Genomic DNA, 13,965 nt, shown 5'->3' on the forward strand with positions numbered 1-13,965 from the left:
CACATTGCATTCATTTGAAGAATGAATTCATTCTCTTAAATCTCTTTAACCTATAGGCTCCCCCGCCTCTTTGATTTTCATGCAATTTACACATTTTCTTATAGAAATATAAAAGTAGAGAGTCATTTGAAATGTATTAATCACTTGAGCTGGAGAACAGTGCTTCTAAACTTGAATGTACATACAAATTCCCAGGGGTCTTAAAATACAGATTCTGGGGTAGCGCTCGAGTTGCTACAACCTCCCAGGTGATCTGTATGTTGCTGGTCTGGGGACCACTCTATGAAGAGCAAGCCTGTTGAGTTCCACATTATAAATACTGCTGATTTTGCTGATTACATTCCTGAGGTGCTTCTCTGTTTCCTGTGTTTCCTGTAAGTTGGTATCTAGAGGTTTGAATGAATTCCAGGTCAATTATTTTGGCAAGAATTCTTCATAGGTACTGCTGCATGCTTTCTATTGCTTCACACCAGGAGGACCATCATGTCTGATTGTCCCACATTTAGTGATGTTAAATATTTAGGGCAGTCAACCCCGATATTTCCACTACAGAGATCCCTATTCGTAGTTTTAGCAGCTATTGACATCATCATCATCCTGATGAACGGTTCTCAACACTGGCTACACAGTAGAATCAAGAGTCCTCTTTGAGATCAATTACATCAGAATCTCTGGGGTTAGGCCCAGGCAGAGTGTGTGTGTGTGTGTGTGTGTGTGCGCGCTTGCACACTCGTGTACCTGAATGTGCTTTAAACCCCTCACATTGTTCTAACAGGTATCATGTAAGGCTGAAAAACCATTGGCCTAGATCACTTTTTTTCATTCTGGTTTCCAAATGGTGATATTCTCAATCGATCCTTTTTTCTTCATTTATTTCGCTGAGCTCTTAATGTGTGGAAGCGCTGGCTTAGAAAATGAGCCAGGTAACAGGCTACAAAATAAATCAGCTCCCATTCATACCATGAAGACACTCCTCGTCCTCCCAAAGCCACCCCCTACCCTCCCCACAGCCCTCCTTGCTTTCAGGGACCCCCCTCCCCAGGTACCTCAAGCTGTCCAGAGCCTATCACTCCACCAGGTCTCCCCCATCATGCCCCATCAACCTCTCAAGGCTATCTTGGGGAGGTGGGGATGGGCTTCTAATTTCTATACTATTTTACCTTCTTCAAAATGAGCATGGGTTATGTTTCTAAAAAACATTTTCATTTTCAGAAGAAAAGGAAAATGTGAAAAGACCCACTTTTCCTAACTCTGCACTTTTGCTTTAAATCCCCATGAGTCATTGAAAATCCTCTTGATTGACGTCTTTGGGCTACAGATGCCAGCATTAAAATACAGAGATGACTGCAATTTGGAAAGTGAAAAACCTCAGCATCCCCTAATCTCACCCCATTTCACCAGTCAAGGCTTGTCCTGGAAGGAGGATGATCTGCAAGTAGATAAAAAGAGAAAAATCTGAAAACCTAAAATCTTGCCACCTGTCACAGGAGGAAAGCTGGTCAGAATCTTATTCTTCTATCTTCCTGGCTTCATCACTCTCATCCTCTTTCTCTATTTTAAAAATATATCAGTTATTTAGGGCTTCCCTGGTGGCACAGTCGTTGAGAGTCCACCTGCCAATGCAGGGGACACGGGTTCGTGCCCCGGTCCGGGAAGATCCCACATGCTGCGGAGCGGCTGGGCCCGTGAGCCATGGCCGCTGAGCCTAAGTGTCCGGAGCCTGTGCTCTGCAGCGGGAGAGGCCGCAGCAGTGAGAGGTCTGCGTACCGCAAAAAAAAAAAATAATAATAACTGAACACTTACATGTTAAAGATGATCTGAGTATACAGAGAGGACACTAAAATGAGAGAAACAGGTTTAAAACAGAAGTTCTTTTATTTGAATACTGAATACATTCTGTTGGTACAGAGTGTGCTAAGGATGAAGTATTTTAAAGAAAGAAAAAACACTGGTAGCAATACAATTAAAATGGAAAAAAAATAATTTAAAATATAACACAAATGACAAATAGATACATTAGCATTCTGTGAAGCCCACTTAGGGCATTCCATCATCTGTAGGTTGTAGTTTAATTTAAGCTTATTTCAGACATGAGTATTTGGAACTGTCAAAAAAAAAACCCCAAACCAAAAAACACACAAAACCACATGACACAGCAAATCAAACAGTGTATCACGATTTATTAAATACCTTTAATGAAACCAGTACCTGACGATTAGAAAACAGTTAAACCATTTGTTTAAAAAAAAAAAAATCCCTCAAACCAGTGTCCATATTAGAGGTGACAGTGTTTCTTTTGCAGTTTCTACCATAAAATAAGACCACGGTGAACATTCCATATTGGAATTTATCTTTTCAATACAAAGAGTAGGCTCTGCCCGTTACAGCAGAATGACTCAAATTTAGTTTTCAGTTCCTGCGGATTCTCAGAGCAGCAGTAAGACAAGTCTCAGGATCATCATGAGGCTAGATTAAAACAAAAGATAGGCAAGGGGAGGGTGACTCAGGAGGTGTGAGACGGAAGGGCTGTGCGTTCACCTTACCCATGTGGTACTAAACCCTGGCTCCCAGCGTTCTGCCCTGCTTCTACTCCCTGGGGCAGGGGTGATCTCACCATCCCTGGATCCCTGTACTTGAACTTCCAGATGCGACTGAATTAAAAGTGTTCACTGAATGAAGGAGAAAAATCAGAACTCACTGTTCTGAAAATCTGGGATGAACCTTCATGAGAGAAAGGTTTGGAAAGAAACACAAAACTTTCAAAAACTAGTAAAGGCAAGCAACTTGAAAAACTAATCAAGGGGTGATCTAGGGATGTCATAGTTACAATCTCAGCTTCTTTCCATGTTTAGGGTCTTGTCTTCTTGACCTATAAACCCTACTTCTGACCCCTTCCACCACCAAGTATCATTATTAGAACAGGGCTATCATTAGAAAGCAGTCCTTTATAATCACACTTTCATTCTCAAATCATAAACATTATATCCAGCCACACTAGAAAATTCTATTGAAAAATAGAAAGGAGAAAATTACCCATTGCATTACCACCTAGAGATTACTAACAATTTGAAATATTACTTCCTATCTTGTTTTTATATACCCAGACTTTTAAAAAACTGAGATCACGCTATATTTGCTTGTTTATTCTGTTTTCATTTCCTATTATGTCAATATTTTCTAATGACACTAAACAGTTTTTGAAAACATGACATGTAATGCTTGCTCAATATTCCATTAAGTGGACAAAACACCTATTGAACCATTTCCTTACTGGTGAATTTTCAAGCTGTTTCTAATTTTTCAGTTCATCATGTTTTCCACTAGAAATAAACTTGCAATAAACATCAGTCTTTGTATACATCTCATTATTTCTTTGGAATAAATTCCAAAAAGTGAAAACGTACATCAAAGAAAATGAACATGTCGATAGCTGTCAACATATAAAGGCAGCTTCCAAAGAATTTAAAATGTTAAGTATAAATTTTTACTTGGTAATGTGCTTAATCTCATGGGCAGAATTACTGAGATTAAGAGAAACTTGAAGCTCCCTATTTATCTTTTTAAAAAATATTAAGTTTTCTCCCTTACAATTTCAAAGTAACTGCGACAGACTTTCACTTTGTCCAACTCTCTAACAGAGATTATCAGATTTAAATGAATACCTTTACTGTCTCAGACAGGTAAATCCTGAGAAAAAATGAGTCTGAATTTAATTCTTTATTCTGAAAAAGGTAACTGTGTACATGTGATCAGATAGCACAGCAACGCTAAGTGTATTTGATAAAAATGTTCACTCGCATATAAATGTCAACGATTGAATGGATGATATTTTAAGGTTTTATAATCATGCTGATTGTAATACAAATTACTTTGACCTTTTAAGTTAAAACAACTGACTTTTGCCAAAAATTCAGCACTTCAAAATGACGGCAGAGGAAAGAATAGATCAAAATAAGTTTTTCTTACCTTAAACCTGCAACCAGCCCAGCTGGCATGATTTTCTTGGATCTCTTAAACCTCACCCCCATTATGGTGGCCAGGAAGAAAGCTGTAACTAAAAACCAAACCGGTGCGTGAACCAGCGTTTCAAACATGTTATCAGTGCTTGCTTGGGGAAAAAATGGATTTCATTTCAGCTTTCTAATATAACAACTATTATGTATTGGTACTGAGTTGCTATTTTCTTGAAAAGATAAAGTGCTCTATTAAAACACTTTACAAAATAGTTTATCAAAATAGTTTCTGAGGAAACAAGCACGTTAAAATCCATTCCTGAAATACCTTCAAAAGAAAAGGTCTTTTTCTAACTTAATTTCTATTTATAGAACACTCCTGGGAAGGTCAGGACTGTGTCTTATTCAAGTTTCCTTAGGAACACTAGGCAGTATACCTGGACCCACAAGAGACAGCCAAAAAATGTTTAGTTAGCTGAATGGAAGGAAAAGAATCAGTTTCTAAAGTAAATCTTTAAAGTAAGACCTGATTAATAAAATAATCCTAAGAAAAGGCTGACTGTTTTTATTTTATAGCATTCCATTTTGGAAATCTGATGCCGGAAGAGTACATAAAAACAGCCTAATAATATTAAATTCAGAAGCATTATACCAGCCTTTAGAAGCTAAACCAGCATGATGAGAGAAGCAGTTTTATGGAAGAGATTAGGGCACTGATGTCACAATTTAAGAACTTTCAAGGAAAAATCACTTGCTGATATAAAAAACATGACTGACAATAAACATACATTAACTATTTAAGTGCATATGCATAAAAAGCCCTATATATATATACATACATATATGTGTGTGTGTATATATATATATATTTTTTGCTGATATATTTTTATCTTCTGACATAATGTCATTATTAAAAATATCCCTTGCTCCTATTTAAAATAAGGGGGAAAAATCCCACTTAATCTCTTCCTCTCCCTCAAACAAAGAACTGGTACAATTTGTCTTCCTTTGTAGTTTCTTCCACACCCACCAGGGCACTTTGAATAATCATCAAGTTAAACAGAGACCATTTCCTTGGTGTAGTTTTCCAAACCTTCCCTGTATTTGTCTTTCAACCCAGACAGAAGAAAGCCAAGCATCCTGGGACTTTAAACACACACAAGTTTTTTCCATTTTCCCTGTGGACATTCTCCTACTATAAGCTCAACAAGGGAAGAAGCTAAAAGAGTCAGCCTTGCTTTTCTAAATCTTAAGGCAAAGTGGGACCTAAAAGTTGTTTGTGAATTAAATAAAATAATGCAAGGCTGTCTCTTTTTAGATATTTTCACAGTAACACAAACTATGCTAATATGCATTTAGGAGCATTAGCAGAAAATCCAGACATAATTCCTTGCTTTTTCTAATTTTATTTTATTTTTCTAGTAACAAGTTTTATAGAAATATTCTTCTGAGTTGGAAGGCCTGGCAGCAACATCATTATTTTTGATCAGGTCTGTGTAGAAAGGAATAAGAACAGTGTTCTGTCTCTGCACATGCATATGCCCACCTGCCACATCACCAGTATCTTCCAGTACACCGAGGCTAGGTATCAAAAAATTATCCCCAAGCTTTGATTCTCCGTAACTGGGAAAAACGCCTTACTCACACAGGGACAATTTTACGTCTCGCTTGTCATTGGAGACACGGTAAGCTCCACAGCCAGCCAAAAATCCAACGGAAAGACCAGCAATCAAAGACAGAACACCACCTGGTGAAAAAAAGTACGGGCTCAGAGAGAGAATCCCCAAATGAAAGGTATACCTTCATCACTCCACATGTGGAAAAATGCATTTCTTCCTGGGCACTGTAACTGGACAAAGCCAAGTTAGGTATCGGCTATCCATGGACAGTTTCTAAGACATGACTGTTTCATGGTGAACCCCAAATGTGAGGAAGAGGAACCCCAGGTACATAGCAATGGGAGGGGTAGGTATGGTGATAAAGCCTGCCTGTAGTATTGCTTCTGACAGTGACTGCATGGTCTTGGACAATTACCTGACTTGTTTACGCCCCTCTTTTATTCCCCCTGTTCTCCTTGCCTCCATTTTTTTACTGAGGTTGTGATGATAAAAATAAGATGAAATGATATTTTCAACTCATGGAGATAGAAAGGGGGGCCTATTCAAACCAAGCGATGGTTCTGTCCTGAATAATTAACAAACCTTCCAGCCTCAACACATCAGGACTCAGGGATGGACTGTGACCACAGAGTAACAGGAAGAACCTGGTCACTGACGCAGCCAGCCAGCCACCAATCCACCCCCTCCCCCACCCAGCGCCCGCCCTGCTCAGCGCTGCCTGGGGCACTGTAACAGACACAAGCACTGCAGGGTGCACGTGCCAGTGCCACTGTCACCAACACACACAGTCCCCACTTCCGGGCACTCAATCTATTTAGAATCTTATCGGATTGGAATCCCTAGGGTCAAGGCATCTCTGGGGTTTTTTGTTTTTTGTATTTTTTTAGATTTAAATTTATTTTTTATTTTTATTTTTTTATTGAAGTATAGTTGATTTACAGGGTTGTGTTAGTTTCCGGTGTACAGCAAAGTGATTCAGTTGTAAGGTATCTCTGTTTTTTAAACAGCTACAGGAAAGTCAGATTGCAGCAGGGTTAAGAACCACCCTTAAATTCAGATCGCAGCACCTCCCACACCAAAACACACAACCCATCCAGAACAAGCCACATGCACTAGGTTGTAGTCTAATTCTACAGGCAACAAGTGAAGGAGGATGCCTGATAACGGAAGTAATCCTCTCCTCCCACACCCTCCAGCAGCCCCAACACACGCACGCACACGCACGCACACACACACACACTCACACTCACTCTCTCTCTCTCTCTCTCTCTCTCTCCCCTTTTCTTACCCTTTGAAAAACCGCTAACGAAGGAAGTAACCCTGATAACCATATAGACCTGAAACTCGAGTCCCCCAAGGTCACCAATGTAACACTCTTCGAAATATAACTTCATTTAATGAATTTCTTAAAAATATAAGAAGCAAATATGAGACACCATGACTGCAAACGCTTTTACCTTAAAACAAAGCAAAATAGAAAACTTGATCTTTCATTTTTCTCCATGAAAATCCTTCAATTTATCAACTGGGGTTTTTTTTCCATCTTTGCACAGAGATGAAGAAACCACTTCAGATATGATATCTAAGTAATTTTCCTTTGCAACACACAGTATCAACATAATTCAGTTTTTTGACACTATGAGTATATAAACAAACCAAAAACCTCATTTGACAATGAGTGAGTAGCCCTGAAGAGGGTAAGTCAATTAATTATGCAATTGATATTAACAGGTAAAGGGAGACCCAGATGCCCAGGCTCTGGAATGACAGGCTCTGTCCACCCAGCCCCATGGAACCCCCATCCTTCCGAGAATCCCATCCACCACGTGCTTCTTAGCTTCTCGTCCTATTTACAGACCCTCAGACAATCCTAGCACAACCACCAACCTCCCACCAGGTCACTTATTAGCTTCTTGTCCTGCTTACAGACCCTCAGATGATCCTAGCACAATGACCAGCCTCTCTTTGATGAAAAATCTGGTTTGGGCTCACCTCTCCGCTTATATCCCAAAATGCTTCCGAATGTCACCAGGGCTGCATAACCAAAACCAATCAGGTCCATTGGCAAGGTTCAAGTCTAAAGCAAGGTGGAAGAGACATATTTTACAAGATAAGACTCTGGGGGAGCAAATGTGTATAAAAATGATATGCATTCCAGAGAGTTACAGAAATGAATTTCTCTAACCTACTAAGAAAAGGGCAGCTAGATCTTCACTTCTCCCAGCACTCAGTCCCGCCACCCTCATCACTCTCAAGAACGCTCAGGGCGACACCTGAGGCTGATTCTCCTTCCTTATCTTCAAGACTTGCTGTTCCCTCAGCTGTGTACTCCCTTCCACTTCCCCATGAGGACTTCTGCTCTGGTTAGCCGGGTCTGCCATCTCCGTTTTGCACTCCCGTGCCTGGAATGTTCCCCCACTCCCCCACCTCCATCCCCAGCCGCCCTCTACGCCCCATCTCCCTCTGAACCTGCTCCCCTTGTCAGCCGCCCCACAAGCTCCTTAACCACTCCTACCTGCACCGTCCACCTGGTCTGCAGCATCTGCTCTTCTTCCTCTAAATTCCCTGATCTCAGCAACACCACCTTATAATTCTTTCTTTCGTATTTGTACAGATATTTGTCCCCCCTCCTCCTCACATCGAAAAACAGGAAAGGGGTAATGTGGACGTTTGCTTGTTGACTGAAACAAAGATTTCCTTTCTGTTTTTGTTTTTTTTTTTTGGCTGAGCCATGTGGCACGCAAGACCTTAGTTCCCTGACCAGGGATCAAACCCGTGCCCCCTGCACTGGGAGCGCTGATGGAGTCTAAACCACTGGACCACCAGGGAGTCCCCAAAGATTCCCTTTCAACATGTGCTTTGCACTAGCTTGGTTATGAGACAGCTCTCCTGTGGTGGCAGAGATGCCCATGCTTGGTCCATGGTAAACCATTAAAGGGTACAATGCAGCCCTGGCACGAAGTTAACTGAGTGACCATGACATTCTGCAGGCATCACAGCAGCAGCTGAAACATCCAGGGGCTGGAAGTTCTAAGAAGCTCCACTGAAATCCTGCCTGGGATTCTCTAAGATGTAGGAGAAAGTGTGCTAGCTACAGGCTGGAGACATGGGTTCTGGTCACTAGCGGCTGCTGGGCCCTGGACCACCCCCCATCCCTAAGAACAACTCCCCCAAAGTGAGGGAAATAGACAAGATAAGCTCTAAGGTTCTTGCAGCTTTTTAAATTCTAAGATTCCTGGTGGTGATTGCACATCTTAAGTTTTTTACATCTCTATTTCCTCCCTGGAGAAAGTAGTTCTTTGTATCTACAAGGAATGGTATATGAGAATTCTTTGTATTTTCACAATTTTCTCACTGCTGCCATTCAGGTTAACCTGGTCTTTAATTCTCTGTAGCAACTGGTAACAAACTGACCCAGAAGAATGGAAAAGGGGTCTTGAGTTGATCTCAGAGAGTAAGCTAGCACTTAACTGTGAGGAAGGGTCTGGGGAGGGAGCCCAAGGCACAGGAGGAGGTGATGGCACTGAAAAGGAGGCAATGATGGAAAATCCTCAATGTCTGTGGGACAAAGAATTAAAACAGGATAGTTGTCGATGCCCAAGAAGTTGTCCAGTGGGACTGAACATATAGGAAGGAAGGACCTGTGTTCAAAAACCATTTGCTGACTGAATGATGGATAAACAAATAATGAGGATGATGTTTCTGGGCCATCACCATGTGCCAGGCACCACCCTAAGGCCTTATATGTAACAACCCATTTAATTATCACCACAACCCTACGAGGTAAGTACTATCCCCATTATTATCCCCATTTTCCAGATGAGGTGACTGAAGCACAGAGAAGGCAAGTAGCAGCCCCGAGGTCACACAGCAAAACCAAGATTTCAGACTCAGAGAAGTCTCATTCCTAACCAGCAGTACCTCTGAAAACTGAGTTAGCTGCTGAAAGAATGAATGTGAAAGTGAGCCTGAGGTTCCTCAGAGTTCTGAATTCTGGATTAAGTAATTCTGCTTGGCCTCGGAGCTTAGCCCATGCTGCACCGTCTTCCACCTGGTGACCTACCATCTTCAGCTCTATGAGAGCCTCACGTCCAGTCCTACTTCCTGTCTTTCTCAAAGAGCTCATCACATTCCACAATGCATGCTTGGACTTCAGTAGCATGTGATGTTAGGCAAGTTCTTTAATCTCTGTACCTCAGTTTCTCCATCTGTAAAATAGGGATAATAAAAATATCTACCACACAGAGCTGTTGTGGTGATGAAATGAGTTAATGCTATAAGGCACTCAGAACCGTGCCTGGCACACAATGAACACCCAACAAATACCAACTGCTCATATAATGATTCCTCTCTTTCACACTTATATACATTTTTAAGCTTGACATAAACAAGGGCAATACTATTTCAGCACAGCGAGAAATCAACTGAGGTAGGGTGGATTCATGATGCTGGCATTCATAGACTCAAACCATAATAGTACAACCTGCACTTATACCAAATTCCATCAACGACTTTTTCTTGGGCGTCTTCTGTGTGCAGGCAGCAGGAAGGGATGGAAAGCCCCACTGATGGACACGGTCCTGGTATGCCAGGACTTCCAGTGCAGCACCATGGAGGCGGCAGCTGCGTGAGGGAGCCCTCAGGAGGAGAGGCACAGGCAACGCAACCAGGAGCTGCACCTACTGAGGCTTGGAGCCTAAAGGAAAATTCCTCCAGGAAGCAGGGACCCAGCTGAGGTCACGGGGAGGGCAGGAGTAAACCAAGGGAGGAGGGTGGCAAGGAAGCACATGTCCTAGGCAGAAGGGAGACATGTGCAAAGGTCTGGTGGCATGAGAAAGCATGGCATGGTTTCAAAACGGAGACAAGTGCAAGGGGTGTGAAAGTGCGGGGGGCTGGTGAGCAAGGGCCAGATCACCCCTGGAAGCCCTGTAAAGGGAGTCTGGTGAAGACAGGCTGGGAGGCAGTAAGCCAAGCAAGGGATGATGGTGGCCTGGCCTGGAGAAATGAGGGTGGAGCGAGGTGGACAGATGTGAGAGGTCAGGAGGTTGACTCAACAAGCCCAGGTGTGGGGAGGGAGCAGGGGGGATAAGCCTCTGGCTTGGACCACTAGGAAGAGGGGAGCCTTGATGCTGTTCCCTGAGACAGGGAACAATGGAACAGCAGCAGGTGTGTGGTGGGGGCAGGAGGGGGGTGCCCTGGAATGATGGAGCCCAACTTAAACATAATCAGTCTGAGATGCCCAACACACAGTCAGGAAGCACCCTTCCACAGAGATGTGAAGCTTATGAGAGAGATCACTCCTCATCAGGTAGTAATTGAGGGACCTAATTCTCTCCTTAAGTTAATCACCTGGGGTGGAAGGCTGGTTCTTCTCCCTCCTCCAAGTCCCCCAGTTCTTCCTCTGACCCTCTCTTGGGGCCCCATCCCTTCTACCTGGTGTAGACTTACTTCCCTTGAGCTGCTCTCTCCTCTGGGCCAGTCAAGCTCCTTGAGGACTAAGCTCAGGTTCAATTCATCTTGTCTTCCTCACAGCACCAAGCCCACTACCGAGCACTTAGGCAGGTGCTTAGTAAACGCCTGCTGAGTGAATGAGTAAGTGAACCAAAGGAATAACTTCTGCCTTAAGACATTACGTAGCTGACCTACCCTCGGTATAGCTCTAGTGCCAGGAAAAAGCCCTTCATCGCCTTAGTGAACTGAGTGTTGTTCTAAGGATGCAAAATAAATCTATTCTCAATCCTTGTAAGAAGTTTCGTGCTTACAGCGAAAATTCAAACAAAAGGCAATCAGCTCTGGTGCTCCTTTTCCGTGGCAGGACCGTATGTCCTGCTCAGAATCACACAGGAAAGCCAGAGGCTGCGTTAACAAGGGCGGGTTGGGCGTGGGTACGAAGCATCACGTGTTCCCATCGCAAACGCTATGCCCAGCCCTTGGAAAGGCCAGAAAGCATCTTGGGTGCAATGCAGCAAAATGATTTACTGCACAACGCACAATACCAGATGAAGGGGCCCTGCCTTGCCCTTAGCCCTCCAAAATTTGGGGAAACCACTAACAGATTTCCCGTAAGCTATTATATAAAAAGCATTTTCACATGCTGAGTATCAATAATTACCTACCTTTGAACTCCTTGAGGCTCGAAAGACACATTTTCGAGTGAAGTCTGGATGGTGCTGGGAAGGTTTAAAACCCTGCCAAGCATTTCTAGATGGTCCAAGAGCCCCACCCTCTTCCCCATCTCTCCTTAGCTCTAGGAAGGTAGGAAGGAGAACAGGTGGGAGATTCAGGACCGCGGAAGGAAGAAACTCCAGCAATTCCCAGGAGGAGGAGAGAAGCGATTCCCCGGGAGAACAGACTCCACCCCCTGCAAAATCCTCCCAAGGTTCTCTGCGTCTTTAACTGCCTATTTCTGCACCGATGCATGAAAATTACGGGCAGGAAAGTCTCGATTGCGACATGTACAGCTCACCTGCAGCCCCGAGCTGTCTCCGCGGCTGAAAAGAGCAAAGTCGGGAGCTAGGTGCGGGAAAACTTCGTACCTGGAGAAGGGAAGCTGACCCCGCCGCCTGCGCCTTCTACTCTGCGCGTTACCTCCCAGTACTGGGTGGGGCCGCTGATTCCGGGAGGCACCGCCCCCGCCCCTCGCGCGCGCATGCGCGGCACTCCTTCCACTGCAGCTTAGCCGTGTCCCGCCTACGCCCGCCGGGCGCCGTGGAGGTTAGTCGGCTCTACCACTTGCAGCACCTGTACTGTAGCATCCCAGGCGATGGCCACACCTGGTCACTCGCTCCGGACCCGGCCACTCGCTTCGGCGACCCGGCTTTTGGTCCTGGCCCTGATCCCGGGACTCGGGTCTGGTGCCTCCTGCCGGACGGACCTGGAGTAACATGCATTCGCAAGGAGTGGGCCTGGGTGTACCAGGGATTCCAGATGGCGAAAGATTTTTAACCGTTGAAGAAGTTCCTTCAATATTTAAGGGACGTTTGTGGGACCTCTCCAGCAACCCAGGCGTTTTACATACTCTCCACCAGATTGTCCCCATTTTCAGCGGAGGGAGGTAAGGTTCAGAGAGGCGAAGGGATTTCGTTGTCCACAGACTCAACTCCACAGGGTGCAAAGGCTAGAGCCCGAGTTTGTCTGGTTTCAAAGCCCGAGCACCCTTTATTACACCGCACCATCTACGAAGGCATCTAGATGTGGTGGGGAGACCAGGATCCCGGTTTCATACTTCAAGCCCAGGATTTGCTGGACTTAAGTACCTGAAGGGGAAAGGTACAGAGTGCCAGAATTGAAAGGCACTTTAAATCATCTTTCGTTCCAGAATAATACGTTCTCAGGGATGAACCTTAAATTGATCTGGAATCCTGCATCCTGGCTACAACTTCTCATCTCACTCCAGTTTTGCCTTCCAGGCCACTGACAGTAACTCCAACCCTCTTCCTTATATAATAGCTCTTCAGAGATTTGAAGAAGGCTGTCACCTAGGGCTTATCAAGCAGCTCTAGGGGTGCCGTGGGGCTGGGAATAATAGAATTTCTTAAAATTAAAAAAGAAAGAAATCTTAAGAATATATATCTTGTGAAATTTGCTGAATCTATTCTTTGTGTTTAAAAGTGCTTCAAGGAAGCAATGAGACTATCTAAGATGAGAAGTCTAAGGTGGGCATAAGGAAATAGGGTTCTGGGAGATTCACAGGAGAGTTGATGGCAGGTGCCAGAATGTGGATGGAGGAAGTGGTATCCTGAACTTTGGCTCCAGGTTCTCCCAGCTCTCCTTCTCATCCCCTTCTTTGCCCATCCTTACCTCAGGGCATGCTGGCACCTTTGCGGGTGCATGCTCTCACTCTGTCTCTCTCTCTCTCTCTCTCCCCCCCCCCTCCCCACAGACTCCCAGGACACTTTCCCTAACCTGAATAAAACCAAAAACCCTCTTGGGATGCCTCAGTGTCTTTAACTAATATGAGCCCCCCCCCCAAGTAAATAACTTCCCCCTGGACCCCAGTGCCTGGATATATAAGATGCTGAGATCCCTTCCACCCCTGTCACTGAGGTCTTAGAGACTGAAAACAGCCTCATGGTATTCCTACTCAAGGCGTTTTCACCCAAATCGAAAAGAGCAAGGTGAACAACATGCGGGAACAGGAAGGTTCTTAGGCAAAAGGGCCACTGTCCTCTCAACTCACATGCCTCCAGCTGACACCTACTCTGTCTAATGGGAAGGTTAGACAGAGCACGAGACGAGAGTGCAGTAAAGCCTATTCACCTCCACCTCTTTGTAAAGCTGTCTGCTCATGATCCACAGCATATTCTTAACTTCCAATGTGCCATCAACCCTTGGGCAGTCTGGACAAATGTACAGGATTAAGTATGTAGGATTGACAAGGAAGCCAGTTTTAT

The 13,965-nt window shown here is 44.1% G+C and overlaps 1 protein-coding gene across 6 annotated transcripts; it reads right to left on the bottom strand.

The window, feature by feature from the left end:
* Positions 1 to 1,850: 1,850 nt before the first annotated feature.
* Positions 1,851 to 13,112, bottom strand: TMEM14A (transmembrane protein 14A). Of its 6 annotated transcripts, none has more exons than XM_079932904.1 (6): positions 12,039 to 13,112; positions 9,044 to 9,130; positions 7,565 to 7,649; positions 5,599 to 5,700; positions 3,967 to 4,054; positions 1,851 to 2,466 (listed from the first exon to the last, which is right to left on the bottom strand). In XM_079932904.1, exons 3-6 carry the CDS (start codon positions 7,632 to 7,634, stop codon positions 2,427 to 2,429), a joined length of 300 nt encoding a protein of 99 aa, XP_079789030.1. In that variant the 5' UTR covers positions 7,635 to 7,649; positions 9,044 to 9,130; positions 12,039 to 13,112; the 3' UTR covers positions 1,851 to 2,426. The 6 variants fall into 6 exon arrangements, with proteins under 6 accessions (XP_079789030.1, XP_079789029.1, XP_079789031.1 ...); XM_079932903.1 differs by lacking the exon at positions 9,044 to 9,130 and adding an exon at positions 9,636 to 9,780 and having other exon boundaries at positions 12,039 to 13,111; XM_079932905.1 differs by lacking the exon at positions 9,044 to 9,130 and having other exon boundaries at positions 12,109 to 13,112.
* Between the last annotated feature and the right edge of the window lie 853 nt (positions 13,113 to 13,965).

This window comes from Stenella coeruleoalba (genome assembly GCF_951394435.1).
Source record: "Stenella coeruleoalba genome assembly, chromosome: 10".
Lineage (NCBI taxonomy): Eukaryota > Metazoa > Chordata > Mammalia > Artiodactyla > Delphinidae > Stenella > Stenella coeruleoalba.